This window comes from Lemur catta, chromosome 20, assembly GCF_020740605.2.
Source record: "Lemur catta isolate mLemCat1 chromosome 20, mLemCat1.pri, whole genome shotgun sequence".
NCBI classification, from domain to species: Eukaryota; Metazoa; Chordata; class Mammalia; order Primates; family Lemuridae; genus Lemur; species Lemur catta.
This window is the reverse complement of record NC_059147.1, coordinates 6,621,549-6,637,460: the sequence shown is the minus strand read 5'-3', so window position 1 is coordinate 6,637,460 and position 15,912 is coordinate 6,621,549. Positions and strand designations below refer to the sequence as shown.

General features: G+C 54.9%; 1 protein-coding gene across 1 annotated transcript in view; it reads right to left on the bottom strand.

Moving 5' to 3' along the window:
• The window catches only part of NKD1 (NKD inhibitor of WNT signaling pathway 1), an 80,583-nt gene extending 68,814 nt beyond the window's left edge, over positions 1-11,769 (bottom strand). Inside the window, exons 1-3 of the mRNA XM_045533250.1 lie at positions 11,528-11,769; positions 11,371-11,403; positions 10,582-10,715 (exon numbers count right to left, since the gene is read on the bottom strand). Coding sequence (XP_045389206.1) covers positions 10,582-10,715; positions 11,371-11,403; positions 11,528-11,552 — 192 coding nt within the window. The 5' untranslated portion in view covers positions 11,553-11,769. The remainder of the gene's footprint in view (positions 1-10,581; positions 10,716-11,370; positions 11,404-11,527) is intronic.
• Between the last annotated feature and the right edge of the window lie 4,143 nt (positions 11,770-15,912).

The window sequence follows — 15,912 nt, the reverse complement described above, 5'->3', positions numbered from 1 at the left end:
ACGCGCGGGCCAGCCAGTCAGCTCCAGGATGACACTGTTCCTGTGACTGAGAGGTTCTCCTCCCTGCCTCCTCCACCTGGCCGGAAAGGAGGGAAGGTGGCATCCACAGACGTTAATAAAACCTCACGGAAGGTTTGCATCGGGTAGACAAGGACCCAGGGTGGGTGCACAGCAGCACCCCCAGCCCCCAGAGACGCTGCCCACACCCCTCTGCCCGACCACACACTGCTGCCCTAACATCTCAGAGACTAGAGCAGCATCCCCAACCTTTTTGGCACCAGGGACTGGTTTCATGGAAGACAATTTTCCCACGGACTGGGAGGGGCGGAGCTCGGGCCTGTTTCCTGACAGGCCACAGACCGGCACCAGGTCTCGGCCTGGGGGTTGGGGACCACAGGACTAGAACCCGGCCCCAGGTCAGACACCCAAGAGTGGGATGAAGACTCCGCGCTAGTCACACATGCCTTCGCCTGGAATGGTTTTAATACGCCCGCCGTCACCTGGCTATTTCCGATTTATTCCTCGGGTCTCAACAACTCTTACGTCACTCCCTAACTCGAAGTAGAATCCCCACTTCTCTCCTTCCCCACGCCGGGTTCTTTCCTTCCACCACACTCTGCGCACCTCTGGGTGATCATCAGCGACACCAGGAAGCGGCAGGAGGAGGGCCGACATCTGCTTCCTCCTCCAGTTTGCTGAAATAAATGCCTTTCACCCTTAGAATAGCTCCGCCAGGTAGGAACTGTTACTCTACCCATTCCACAGATGTGAAAACTGAGGATCAGGGCTGAGCCATCGCTTGGGCCTGAGGCGACCAAGCTAGAGTGAGGTGCACCTGGTACTCAGACCCAGGAAATCTGATTGTGGGAGTTCTAACCATGCCTCTGGCAGCTTCCAAGTGCACATGCTGGTCTTTGGTATAAAGTCACAGAACCCACATCTTTACTGTACTTACCCTACCCGCCCCCGACTGCCCCACCCCGCCCGCCCACCAAACTGAGCATGCTGCCCACAGCTTCCGGGACTGAGGCTTTGTCTGGGCTGCACGATCCATCTCAAATGCAGCCCGAATCCCGCCCTCCTGGCTGGGCGAGTGCCTTTAACTTGCCGAGCCCGTCTCCTCCCCTGCATGGTAGCGGAGTGACGGTGGCAGGGCTTCCACAAGAAACGCATGGACTCCAGGCACAGTACTTCATACGTAGAACACGCACTTGTATGAGCTGTCACCACTACTGACCCCACTACCGCCACCACCAAAATCGGCAATCACAAGCCAGGGTACTACAGGCCACATCTAGCCATCTGTGTCACCCAAAGAAAGAACTGTCTCAAAATTTTAATTGGTTGTAATGATCAGATGAGGTGGCAACGCCAAGGCTACATTCCCTCATGGCAGTGGTTGGCTGGGGCTGAGTGGCACTGCCCCCTTGGGGCAGGGCACATGTTCCCCGGGGTGCCCCAGTCCCCACCTCTCCCAGATGTCTCTCACTCAGCCTGCGTCATTCATTAATACGACCTCTCTGGCCCCTGCAGGTCCTCAAGTTTCTGACTCCATCTCAATCTTACCATCCTTCAAAGCCCGACTACACTCCCATCTCCTTCAAAAAGTCGTCGCCAAATCCCCACGGCCCTGCGCCTGATGGTTTTCCGATTTTAATAATTAGCTAGTACTGAGCGCTTACTATGTGCCAGGCAGTTATAATCATTTTACAGTTTGAGTCCTCACAACCACTCTAGGAAGCAGGTGGTTGTCACCCCGGCTTCACAGATGAGGAAACTGAGGCACAGAGTTGATTCTTCTACAGCCCTCCCCACCCCCACCCTCCTCTGTGCCGCTCTGTGCCCCAGGCAGCCAACCCCTGTGGGCCAGTTCGCCGGGGCTCCCTCACCTGCTGGCTTCTGGATGCAGCCAGTGGGGCCCTGGCAAGAAACCGGAGAATTTCCGCGCCATGTCTCTGATGACAGTTAATCCTCCACGGTGATAGCTCCTGCTGCCCCCGCCCCTCCATCCTTAGCTGTGGCCCCCACAAGGATCCACCAACAGTTTCCTCCCTGGCCCTTTCTGCCCCGGGAGCAGTAACAGCTCCCACTGTTGCTAGTCCCTGGGGGCCTCAACCCCCACAAGGGTTCCCCTAACCCTGCTCTCACCTCTCGAAGCCCTGGAAGTCTTTTCATTAAACTACCTAGAGTGCATCTGTTTTCCGCAGGAACACCCCCGACCCGCTAACTATCCCCAAGTGAGAAAAGTGGTGCAGCCAGGATTCAAACCCAGGACTCCGGGCTCCAGAGTCCCTGCTCTTTAACCTTACATCCTATTCTATCTCTCCCTGTCCCTTGCCTCCCTGCAGCCTTCTTAGGAGCCCCTCAGATGTCCCCCAGAGCACTGAGCACAGTGCCTGGCCCACTGCAGACCTTCCAGAATCACCCAGCCCACAGAATATAGTCTAGTACTTGCTTCCTCTTTATCCTCCCAAGTACTTTTACAACTGAGAGCCCCTCCCCTCCCCTCCTTCCTCGTTCCCCGGCATGGCAGGTCACAGGGCTCACCTCCGTCCCGCTGGCCCCTCAACACAGAGCCTGCCACTTGCCTCCTTTCTGGACAAAGACCAAGCTCCACACCTCAGCTGAGAAGGCCCTCAGACCCCTCTTCAGCCTGCTGAACCTCAGAAACATCTCGAACAAACTGCCCTCCTCACTCCAGAGCTCTCCCGCACACGCTGGGTGCACACACGACACCGCCCCTTCCCCATTCACCTTTGGGCCTTGGCTTTTCCCCTGAGACCACCTCTGACCCCAGGCCGGTTGGCACTCCCTGTTTGAGACTCTCAGAGCCCCCAGAGGGTCCCTTAACCGTCCCTTAACAGCATCTTCATAGCTCAGTATCGATCTTCCCAAACTAAGAGCGCCTCTAACTTACAAACATCCTTGCAAAGATCCAAAGTAAAATAGTACCACATCAAATACAGCCACATTTTAAAAGAGGACTCTATCATGACAGCATACTTAATGGTATTAAACAGAGTACAGGAGATTCTAACCAATGCAATAAGAGAAGAAAAACAGATGAGAGACAACGATGAGAGTTCAGTTCCACTAACTCTGACTTCTTTGAGGCAGGAACCATGTCCTGGTCCTCACCGTTCCTACAACATCCTAAGCACAGTGCCTGGGCTAGAGAAGGCAGTCAAGTATTTCTGGAATGAATAACCACCCTGATGGATTCTGATCCCTAGTATATGTTCTCAAAACACCCAGTACCTTTTTAAGCCACATATCACAACTTAAGTTGTACAATTTATGAAAATATTTATCTTTTCCTACTAGATTGTAAGTTCCATGAAAACAAGGACTATATTTACAGACCAAATGTATACCTGGCCTAAAGTAGGCACTCGGTACCCACTACAGATGCATGAATGACTTGACTAGACCACATTCAACAGAGTTGCTAAATTATAATAATTTGATCCTACTTCTCAGCTGGAGAATCCAAAGCCCAGAGAAGGGCGGGAAGTGCCATTAGCTGATGCCACGCCACTGTGGGGCCCACCCTGGGGTCCTCTGAAAGGCATCGGCCACACGCAAGGCCACACAAACACACACACACACACCCCACAGCCCATGTAGCCCCACAAGAAAGCAAAGCCCAGACCAATTCCTTGCAGCCCTCTAAACAAACACACTCCCAGGACCCACGCCGGTGGGCTGAGCCGCGCTGGCGAGAGCCCCTGGGTGCGTGCCGCGGCTCTGAGGCTGAGGATGACTTCAGTGGAGGGACCTGCGGCTTTCCTCCCAGGGCCCCGTGACTGCTGCCCACACGGATAAACAGGCTCCTCTGCTTTCCCAGGAAGCTATCAAAGAATCACTTATGTCCCTGGAAGTGCTTGTTTAGAAAAGGCTCCCCACCCCACCTGGGCCTGGCACTGGCGGCAACATCACCAGGCTGCCCTTCGGGAGCCACCAGGCCCCGCCAGCCCCTGAAGCAACTCGGCCATTCTTCATGCGGAGAGGCTGAGGCCATAAAGAAGCAGGCAGCTTCCCAGGATAAACGGAGCAGGGTGACATCAAAGTCTTCCTTCCAGATTAAACAACTGAGGCCTTCAGCTATCCCTGGCGTTTCTTCCAGGATATTCTGGGCTCCTGCCTCAGTTCTCCCTCCGATGGAATGGCAGATATTTTGTTTGTGACAGACTGAATTTTTTCCTTCCTCGGGGAGAGGAGAAGAGGGAGGGGGAGAGGGAGAGGGGGAGAGGGAGAGGGAGGGGAGAGGGAGGGGGAGGGGAGAGGGAGGGGGAGAGGGAGAGGGAGGGGAGAGGGAGGGGGAGGGGAGAGGGAGGGGGAGGGGAGAGGGAGGGAGAGGGAGGGAAAGAATGTCTGTGAGAGACAAGAGCCACTAAAGGAGCATGTGTGAGTGAGCAGGGAAGTCGGGGAGGCAGCCGGAAGTGCCTGCTTTGGAATCCAACCAGCAACCTAAAAATTCCAAAAGTTTCTAAAGCAAAGCCCGTTGTGAATCCACAGCCACTGGATGAGGCTGCAGGATCAATGAGCTGGGAGGCCTCTGGGGTATTGGGCTCACCAATGCCGGGGGTCTCCCCGTGGGCCACTGCACTAGCACCTTGACTGCAGGTCACCCTCACGTCCCTTCTCGGATAGGGAAAGCCAGCACAAGGGTCATCTTCCCTCAGGCACAGGCTCGCTGCTGCTCTGGGGCAGGATGAGTTCTCTCTGGGGACGGCTTGTCACTGCCTCTTTTCCCCCGGCCCTTGAGCAGCCCACCCCCTGCTCAGGTCCTCCACACCCCCCACGGTGGAGCCTCTGGCCTCACAGCTGACCCCTCCAACACAGCAGCAGGGGCTCTCAGCCCGTTCACCCAGCTGGGGGGATGCTCCCAAGTCCCCCCATGGGCCACCAGGGAAGTACATGGACTGCCCACCCTTCTCTACCCCACACTTGTCCAGAGGGACAAGTAGCTCAAACGTGCCAAGAGCCACCAACATGTGGGGCTCTCCAAGAAAATGGTACCGGGAAGAACTTCCAGTCCCCACAGGCTACAAAGCCCTTGGGGCCCACAGCCCCTTCTTGACCACCTGGCCCAACTTCACCCAGAGGCCTCCCCAGACACGACCACCCCATCTTGCAAGGGCAGCGGCCAGCCTGGGGCCCCAGTCGCTCCTCCCCTCCCTCCCCTCCCCCCTTGCTGTCTCCCCTGCCCCTCAGCTGTCTCCCCTACCCCTCAGCAGTTCTCCTGCACGTCCCACCAGTCCCCCCCGTGGCTCCTCCCAGGCGTCAGCGCCTACACGTGTGCCTGGTACCGCTGCTGCTCCGTCTCCTCTGCTAGACTGGAAGCCACAGGCCCACAGGGACCACATCGTTCTCATTCTCCACTGTATCCCCAGGGCCTGGCACGGTTAGGGAATTGTTAACTAATAATTAATAATAATCCATTATTGAGAATAATGCATCCATATTAATTAATTGAGCTGAGCCCCTGAAAGAAAAGGCCTGATTCTACTCTTCCACTCTGGACGGTGGGACCCAGAAAAAGATGGAGCCTGGAGGCAGCAGTGAGGGGACAAGCTGGTGGGGCGGAGGAGCTGGGGAGGAGGAGGCGGGCAGTGACCTAATCTGTCTTCCTTCCTCCCTCCCTCCCTTCCTTCCTTCCTTCCTTCTTTCCTTCCTTCCTTCCATCATTTGATGCACGGTGAGGTCTACTCTGCCCTGGGGAGAACGCAGGGAAGAAGTTTTATTCAGAAAGCGATCCTTTTGTTGTTACACTTCAGCCTTGAAGTTTTAAGCCCACAAGGGGACAGTGTGCTCCCTGAGGGTGTCTGAGCTTCCTGGTACAAATAGGAACACTGTCCTTCCTTCCATCCCCATCCTGTCTCCCCACTTCTGACATCCCCACTGGACAAGGGGAGGAAACGTCCCCCAAGTTCAAGGACCTTGCAGGACACACAGTGGATGCCTCCTGGATTAGATTCTCCCTAGGTTTCCTACCAAAACCTGAACACACTGGGGCAACAGATCCTGAAACTCTGTCCCCTGCACCCCAGGGGACAGGTCACACACAGAGCCAGCTCTGGGGATCGATCCAGCCTCCTTTTCAAAGAAGAAAAGTTCCAAGGCGAGGCCAAGACACTCCTCAAGCCTCTTCCAGAGACCACACCACACAGATGAGTTAAAGCACTAGGAAGGTGACATCTCTGCCCTGCCACCCACCCATCCTGAGGGACCCAGACCTACTGAAAACCAGGAGCCCCAGCTGGTACTCTGCCCAGCTGCAGCTCTCCTGGGCTCTGCTTCCCACTCCAAGAGTACAGAAAGCGCCTGGACTAGGCTATGAATCTGGCCCTGGGTGCCGGTGGGCAGAGACCCTCCATGGAGAACTTAACGACGCCAGCGAGCAGAGGCCCAAACACCTCCACCCTGAGTCCTTCCCCAAAGCAAATCATCTTTTAATTCTGAAACACCAAATATTTATGCTCTACCTCAAATGTCAAGTCCACCTCCCAGCACATAGCTTTGAAACCACGTAAAGAAGCCTAACACTTTCCATATGGTGAAGACACGGGGCCTTTTAATTGTGCCAACTGGTATCATTCAAGGGTAATTCCCCTGGAATCCAGCACTCGGGCAGCAGCTGGGCCAGCCTCCAAGCTTGTCACCCAGCCCCACACGTCCCTGCGGGCTCCAACGGGGCCTGCACCCTCCTAATCTTCCCAAATATCAAAATGCACTAGGTGCCTCCTAATCAAATTACCAAACCGCCTGGCAGCCGCCTTTGATCCAGAGGTGGGCTTGCCTGCACCACGGCTCTCAGCCTATTTCTTGAGGCAGCTCTGCTACAAAGGAACAAAAGGGTCAACCCAGGGGGTAGGGAGGGGATTGCTTTAAATCTGGTTGTATACGCTCACATATGCACACACGTACACACGCAGGTTCTGCCCCTCCAAACGCTCTCCTCCTGATGCCTGCGTCCACTATGCTATTCAACCCATCTATCAAGCTTTTTTATTCATTCATTCTATTTTCCACACCCGGTATTTCCAATTGATTTTCTTTTGTAACTGCCTGTTGCAGCTTCATGTATCTTTGAGATTATTGTACTTAGTTTACTTTCTAATCCTGTTTAGCACATTGTTCTCTGCCATGTATGTTGCTCAGTTTACTGGTCTTCTTTCACGGTACTTGTACGCCTCTCATGAGCTCATACTCCCTTGTACTCCACCATGTCCCCATGGAAAGGGCAGAAGCCCAGGCTTTAGCCTGTGTCCCTCCATGTGAGCCTGTCACGTTAGGGGGGAGGGGCAGAGAGCCTCTGGTTTCATCATCTCAGCCCTACCCCTCCCTGCTTAGGGGCCCCATCTCCACCCCTACAAATGCCTCAGAGAACCTCCCAGTACCTTCCTTCCCAGGTTTCACTCTCTTTGAAGAGTTATCTGCCATAACACTACAAGGGATGAGACTATTATTACACCCATTTTGCAGATGAGCTAATTGAGGTATGCAAAGATCAAATGGCTTGCACAAGGTGACAACTAATCCTGACAGAGCCTGACCACATTCATTTCTGTATTTAGGACAGGCTTAGTTTAGTGCCAGTGCGGTCACCCTCTCACACCCCCAGACCTTGCATGCAACTTGGCCCCACCCAGAACAGTTACCAAGAGGGGAGGAGGCAGGTACGCAGGAGGCACTCTGCCCTCTGCCTGCCCCAGCCCAGCTCCTCTCAAAGCGTTCAGCACTGGTGGCACCGACTCTCCAGGAACTAGTGAATGCAGCACCCTCCAGGCGGATGCTCTGGTACAGGGCTTCCTCACACACAACTTCCCTCGTCCCAGAAAGTGCTCCAGAGAGGGAGAAACACAGTCCACACCAGCCGGCTGTCAGCTCCAGAGGGTTATGGGGAAGATTAAGATAACATAAGCAAAGTGCTGCCCATATACAGACACTCAATAAATAGCAGTTATCACTGCAATAACAATAACGCCAGTTGGATGAGCACTAATGTGTCCCCAGCCACCCTGGTGACAGACCAGGTAATGGAATAGAGACAGATCCCCAAAATGGGCCTGGGGCTGGTTGGAGGACTTCTGCCAGCCCTCGGGCCCCAGCAGACGCCCACGCCCTCCTACATCTTGACGACCTCACGAAGAACCTGCCAGCCGCCTCGCGGAGCTGATGGCAACTAAGTCCAGCCAGAGTGAGGGCTGCCCGCTGTGTGCTGTGCGGCCCCCCAGGCTGCAGGCACTCCCCTCCCACATTCACAGTTCCGACCGCCTGCACTGAACATTTCTCTCTGAGTGGACTCGAGATTGGACTATCTCTTTCTACTTAGCTTCATCCTAAGCAATAATATCTGTGAAATCACGGGTTGGATGTCCTAGTTATTTTTTTCCAGTAAAAAATAAAAAAAAAAAAAATAGGTAACTCTGAAGATTTAAAATATTCCTCCAGGTACTTGAAACAGCTTGGAGGCCCCCAACACTCTCGGGCTCCCCCTGGGTGGACGTGCTATGCCCCCCCCCTCTGCAGCCTGGCCAGCTGGGCCATCTGGGGCCATGGCTAGTGAGAACCAGGCGTCCGGGGTCCCAGTCACCAAGAACACTCTCAAAGAGGCAGAGGCTCCCCCCCAACAGCTTTGATGGCTGGGGCCCACCCTCCCACCACCTGACACATGTCACGCCAATGGCTCAGTGCCTCACATCTTCAAAAGTACTTTGAACAAACACTAATGACCCCTCAGCGTTTCTATGAGAGAGGGGACGAGGGGGGGTGGTGAGCACATCCCATGCTGTCCTCAGCTGGGGGAAGAAACCAGGCAACAAAATTCCGTGACTTCACCAAAGCCACAGACTTAAGCTGGGGCCCCCTCCCCACCCTCCCGCACTTCCCCCAATGGCAACTTTTACAGGCTCACATTCCTCTTGCTGGGAACACTACTATTTAATTAAAAACGACAGACTTTTGTTTTCCTCTCCTTCCTTCCTCCTCCCTCCCATCCTCCCAGACTGGATGCCAAGGAGACCCACCAAAAACATGCGGGTAACATTTGTTATGGCTTTGAAGATAAAAGTCAATTGAAGTAAGCCCTCGCGGTATTTCAAGTTTCCCCTCTAGCATGGAGCAAGCTGCTGGGCAGTTTAGGAAAGGGAAAAAAAAGGGACTGCAAATAAATGTCATTCTGCAGGAATACTTTGTAAAAATAAACAGGCTGAAAAAACCCAAAACTTGATTAATGGAAATCCACTCAGTTGGCCTCTGTCTGGAGCTGCAAATGCATTTGTTCATATGGCTAAATTGGATCATTTTCATTGGCCTTTAAATAAATAAGTAGATCAAAAACTAGAAATGGTCGGGGAAGAAGGGGAAGTTTGTAGTTCTGTTTTTAAAGGGCCTCAACGGCAGCGCCCCCCACCCACCAAGTTCTGACCTTTACTGGGGACAGCAGCTCCAATTCTGCCCCAGCCAACAGATGAAGAAGAATGGAGAAGAGAAAGCCCCCAGCTAAGCAGTAGGGGCGGAGGAGCAGAGGGGGGCTTCTCCCCGACACAGAGGTTATTTCATACACACACAGGAATCGACTTTATCCAAAGGCCCACCTCCCCACCTGGCCTCTGCAAGTGACCTGCCAGGTCCCGTCACCCAAATAACACACGCACATCTGAAGACTCCACTGGCCTCTCCCCAGCCCATGGACAAGACCAAAGAACTAACCAGACCTGAGACTCAGTCTGTTCCCCCTCTAAGTTAAAAAAAAAAAAATTAAATGTCACATCAAAAAGTTGATTCATCCTTTGATCCTCAGCTTGCGAGAGTTCCACGCAGACCACCTGAAAGCCCCGTGCAGAGTTCTGGAGCTCACAGGACATCTGTGAACACCAGTCCCAGGCCAGGAGCTGGGATTGGACTCACTCAATCCCATCACTCGTATTGCTCCTCCGGGAACAACTCCAACCTTGGGGACCCCTGGGGGGAAGGCTCAGGGGTGGGCCCAGGCTACAGTAGAATGAGGCCTTCTCTCTCCTTGTGGGCCAAGTAAGGGGTGTGCCGGATCTCATTGCCCCCCAGGCTCTGTCACCCCGAAGGCAGCCTGCTCTACTGGGGTTCCTGGATGGCTGGCACGGATGAATGCCACAGACAATCGGAACACGCTCAGAGGTGATCACAAGATCCTGGGGCCAGTACAACCCTGCCCTCCCCCAGACACCCCCGATACCTCCCCTTTCTCCCTAGCCCCCCTCCAGCTCCACCTTTGAATGTTGGCTGCAGAAAGAAGGTAGAGCAGGCCCCCAAATCCCTCCAGCACAGCCAAGCTTCCCCATCAGCTGGACCTGCACCACCTCCTCACCTAGAACCTTCCCCCCAGGCATCCCTCTGTCCCCAACTGGGCAGGAGACTGGTGCCAGCCTGCCTTTAGGTTCCCCAAGGGGGAGGAGGAGTGTACACCATCATCTTGATGGGGCAGGGGACAGCGAAGAAGGGATTTTTAGACCCAGAAGCTGTGCAGGAGAGTCTAAAAGTTGGGGTGAGTAGGCATGGAGACCCTACTCACTCCCCGGGGTGGGGTAGGGATCGTACCCGGGTGCCTGGGCCAACGGTGCCGGCCAACCGCAGCTGTCGGGGTCCTGAGACACCGCCCGGGCCGCGCTGCCTCCCGATCCACTCCTCAATGCCCTTCCGAGCCCAAGCAGCACTCACAGCGAAGCTGTCACCTAGGGCGGGGACAACATAAAGCCCCTGAGTCTGGCCGTGGGGCCAAAAGTTACCCGAGAGGGAGCGGAGGGGAGCAGTAGGCGCGGCTGAGGGCGCAGGGCAAAGGCATCCGGGGCCTGAAGCGGGGTTCGAGAGCTGAGACAGAATCCAAGAGAGAGATGCAGGTAATCAGGAGAAGGGGGTTCAAAGAAGCCCCAAGAGCGAGGAGAGGGGCGAGCAGTACCCCAGGAGGAGGGGTTTGGGGGGTCGGAGGAGGGAGTGCTGGAGGCCAGTACTGCGGAGGAGAGAGGGCTGCGGGTCAGGAGAGGGGGCGCAGGAGCCAAGATCTCGGGAGAAGGCTCTGGGGGCCAGAAAGAGGGGAGCAGGGTCTCGGGGGAGGCGCTTGAGGGTCTGAAGAGGGGGCGCAGGGAGCGCGGTGGGTAGGGACGCGGGAGGGGGTTGAGGGTCCGCGGTGGGAGCGCAGGACCGCGGGGAGCGGGCGGGAGGGACAGCCGAGGGGGCTCAGAGGCTGCTCCGGGAACAGGTTTGGGGGACTGGCGGCCGGAGTTGGGGTGGAAGGTGGCCCTGGTAGTAAGATCCGGCGGGCTGGGCCATTCGGCGCGTCCGCGGCGCTTCCCCGTCCGTCCCCGGGGCCGGTGCCCCGCGCGCCCCTACCTTCTGGGCTCTCCCTGCGCTTGCACACGGCGGCTGCAGGCACCATCGCGCGGCGGCGGCGGCGGCGGGAGCCGGAAAGAAAGGAGAGGGAGAGAGTTAGCAACGGCGGCGCTGCGGGCGGCGGGGCGGGGGCCGGCGCGCGGGCTGGGGCACTGACCCGGCTTGGAGTGAAGTTTCCCCATGCTGGGGGTGCGGCGGGGGCGTCCCTAAGCCATGCGCCCGGCCCGCCGGCCCCGCGCTTCGCCCGGCCCCTCCTCCCGGAGCAGTCCGCGAGCCCAGCGGAGCCCGAGGCGGCGCCGGGACGCGCTCCTGCCGCCGTCGCCGCGGCCCGACTGACGCCCGGGCGCGCCGAGCCCCCAGCCCGCCGCCGCGGCCCGCGCCTCCCCGCGCGCCCATTGGCCGGCGCGGCGCATCAAAGGCCGGGCGGCCGCGGCGGGGGGCGGGGCCTGAGGGGCGGGGCGGGGCCCGAGGGGCGGGGCCGGCGGGGCGGGGCGGGACTCAGCGCCGCGCCTCCTCGGGCTGCGGTCTGGGGCCAGGGCTGGGGCGGGGCCCGGTGCGGAGGCTCCGTGCAGGACGCGTATTGGGACACACACCTCTTGGGTTCTGCCTTTTGTAGACAGCCTGTCCCTCGCCAACAGTACTGCGCCTTCCCTCGAAGCGCGCCTGGCGGGACTTGAAGGCTCCAATTTACAGCTGGGGAAACTGAGGTCAGGAGAGGAGACCCGAGCTGCAGCGCGCCTGCTGCCCGCGGTATGGCACTGCCCCAGTCTCCCCAGGACCTGCCTTCTACAAAAAGTATTCGTTACCCTCCCCGCGCCCCCTCCCTCCACGACCCCTCTAGTTTATTTCAGAGTCCAGGAGAGGCCCCAGCTACACCTCGGGCCAGTGTGGGCCCAGCGCACTCCTGGCGATGACAAGTGTCCAAAAGCCCCGAGTCAGCCAGTCGCTCGCATGTCCTCGTCCGTGCGAGGCCCGTGGGTGCCCGCCAGGGTCGGGGCGCACTGCCAAGCTGCGCGGCCGGAAGGGGGTAACCGCTGGGCCTTTGATCTTCCCTGGTTTCCGCTCCCCTGCAGCTCGCCAGACCCCAGGGCTTGTTTGTTTTGTCTGGGGAGGTCTCTGCGGAGGGGAGGGCGACATCAAGGGGTTCCACCCCACCTTCGTGGTTCTCAGAGAGCACGCCTGCTCTGCCGGGGACCCGTGGGCCTGTGTTAAGCTCATCCTGGTACCAGGCAGTTTGGGTTGGGAAGGGAAAACCCGAGCTCAGAGCGAGGAGACCAGCCCTGCCCTTTGCAGTGAATTCCCTGTGTGAGCCTCCGTTTTACGATCTGTAAAATAGAGGCTCAATTCTGCCCTTTTTGCCGTCTCCCTAGAGCAGCACTGTCCAATAGAAATATAATGTGAGCCGTATTTGTAATTTTAAATTTTCTAGCAGCCACATTTTTAAAAAGTAAAAAGAAATAGGTGAAATTAGTATTAACAGTATATTTTATGTACTACAATCCAATCAGCCTTCCCTGTATACGGGTTCTGCATCCTCAGCTTCAACCAACCATGGACTGAAAATATTTGGGGAAAAAAATTAAAAATAATACAATAATAAAAAATAAAGCAAATTTTAAAAATCAGCATAACAACTATTCACATAGCATTAAATCATCTCTAGATTTCTTAACACATACAACACAATGTATTGTATGTGTTAAGAAATCTAGAGATGATTTAAAGTATACAGGAGGATGTGTGCAGGTCATATGCAAATGCCACAGAACGTTGTATATAAGGGACTTAGCATCCGAGGAGTTTGGGATCTGAGGGAGTCCTGGAACCAGTCCCCACAGATACTGAGGGCACAGGTATATCCAAAATAGTATAATTTCAACATATAGTAAGATATTTTACATTCTTCGTTTTACACGAGGTCTTTAAAATTCAGTGTGTATTTATTTGCACTTAAAACATCTCAACCCAGTCTAGCCACCTTGCAAGTGATCTGTGGCTAGTGGCTCCCATACTGGGCAGCACAGCTCTGGAGCATCTCCCTGTCTCAAAAGGACTTTGGGAACTCGTGACCCTCCAGAGTCATAAATCTCTTCATCCCACAGTGTCTTACTTTCATCCTCTAAGCTTCCTTTTTTACACACCGTTTTTGGTGGAAATGAAGGCTGATCTTATAAGCAGGTACATTAATGCTATTGGCAGGGTGGTTTCATTTGTGGAGTGCTGGGACCAGAAGAAAATATTACTGTTGTGATTTTTATATTGCAGTTCTTTATTCAGTACCTACTATGTTCCAGTCATTGTCCTGTATCATGTAGAAACCTCACAACCACTCTCTGATGCAGACTCACTGTAGAAAGGACAGAACCTATTAGACTCAGAGAGGTGAAGTCACTTGCCCAAGGTCACACAGCTAGTCAGTGGCCCAATTAGGAACTGAACCTGAATCTGCTGATTTCATTGCCCATGTTTATTTCCACTGTATCAAGTTGTCCAAAGCTAACATTCTACCATTAGAGAGAGAGTTCCCCATTTGGAAACAATATTAAGTGGCAGGTATGTGACAAGGCCCTTAAGATACATCACTGTACAAAATAGACACTTGCCACTCTCATGGAGCTCATACTCTCCTGGGGTGGGGGAAGATAGGCAAGAAACAATAAACACAATGAATGAGTAAATAGTGCAGTAGGTTAGAAGGCAACACCAGCTACCATGGGCAATTTTTTTTTCTTTCCATCCCATAAGGAGCTGACAGCAGGCCATTTTTCCCCCCAGGGGACATATGGCAATGTCTGGAGGCATCTAGTGGATAGAGAGGCAACGTTTGCTGCTAAACATCCTACTATGCACGAGCAGCCCACCCATAACAAAGAATTACCCAGCCCCAGATGTGGCAGAGTGACAAAGTGAGAGCCCCTGAGCTATAGAAACATGAAAAGCAGAGCAAAATTTTGGGGTCAGAAGTAGGAGGAAGGCAGGGGCTATGAGTCTCTGAATCAGAGTGGGAGCCTTCCTTCAGACCCCCTCAAAAGGAAAGAGAATTTGCTTGGGTTTCTCACCCCTACTCCTCACCTGTGCCCGGATACATCTAAATCAAAGGAAAACTCCGAGAGTTCTTTCTCACACTGCCTAGAAAGTTGGTTACTTTCTTAAACCGGTCGTGGCTTTCTTCTTTCGTGAGAAAAAAGTATCCCCTCTTCCCCTTGGGAATTTCTTTTTGCAGTTCAAAAAGAGATAAAAGCAAGAACTAAAACTCTGCAGTTAGCAGTCTGAGTCTTGGGGGGAGCAAATCCCAAATGTCCAGCCCAGACACAGAGGCCCCTCCACCTTCACCCTGGCGCTTCCCCGCCCAGCAGGCGCCTGGGACAACGCTGCTATTGGAATGGGACACCCCCGCCCCACCCGCCCCTGGGGCAAGGCCCTTGTGGGGAAATGTCGTCCAGTGCTCTGCGGAGGGGCTCCCCAGAGGCCACCAGAGTGCTGTCCACCTGGGGTGGCTACTCGGCCTCCAAGGGCTTCCCACCCCACAACTCACTGTCTTTTTATGTGTTTTAATAATTTATCTGGCCCATTTCTTGGGCTGTATACTTAACAGTGACACATCTTTTTCTTTGAAGATTTCCCATCCTTTGGGGGGAGGAGAATGGGAAAGGAAGGCAAGGAGGAGATAAGAGAGAGAGATTATAACAGAAACGGGTTTCATGGGGCTTGAGATTTAGCAAGACTGGCTTAGGTGAAATCTGTCAGATGTAGCGCTGGGAGATTTTTTTTTTAAACCACATCACCCTGGTTGATTGCCCCCCCCCCCACTTGTCCCCAAGTTAAGCCATCTGACCTGGCCCCCTTCAAATTCCACTTCCTAAAGAAAGCCCTCCTTGACCTTCCAACCTGAAGAGTTCTTCTCTGCTCTGAATTGCCAAGGTTTCCCTTCCCCCTCCCTATCTCCATTTATTTTTTAACCATTAAGCTAAGTTTCCCTCCCAGGGTCCGGCCTTCTTGACGTCTCACCTGACTTGCCTGGCTGGATGCAGTGCCCGACACAGCACCGCCTGTAGGTGCTCTGCATGGAAGACGAGAACCCCATCCTGCCCCACCTTGGCCCAGGGGTGTGTGTGGTCAGTTAGAGGAGGGGAGGGCTGCCAAGAATAAGATCTGGGACATACTAAGGGAAAAATTAGCACCTATGTTCCCGCTGGTTCCTCCTAGGTCCCTGGAGTTGCTTCTTCACAGTTCCCTGGTGATTTCGGCATTGCTAAGGGGCCTGGAGGCCAGATGACGAGGGGAGAGTTGAACTGCTCTGCATGAGAATGTAGCAGGCCTTTTGGAGGGAGGGAAGAGAGGTGTCCAGCATGAGAAGACTGTGATAGTACAGGCCTAAGAAGGGCACATCCAGTGAGGTGGGGAGCGGCCAGCTCACTTTCAGGACAGTGAGCACTGACATGCGAAGGGCAGTTGTCACCTGTTCAGCTCTATGCTGTGATCTCCCTCCGTTCCCCCAAGTCCTTGGCAAAATCCTAACCACATCCCCAGGTTAATGCCACA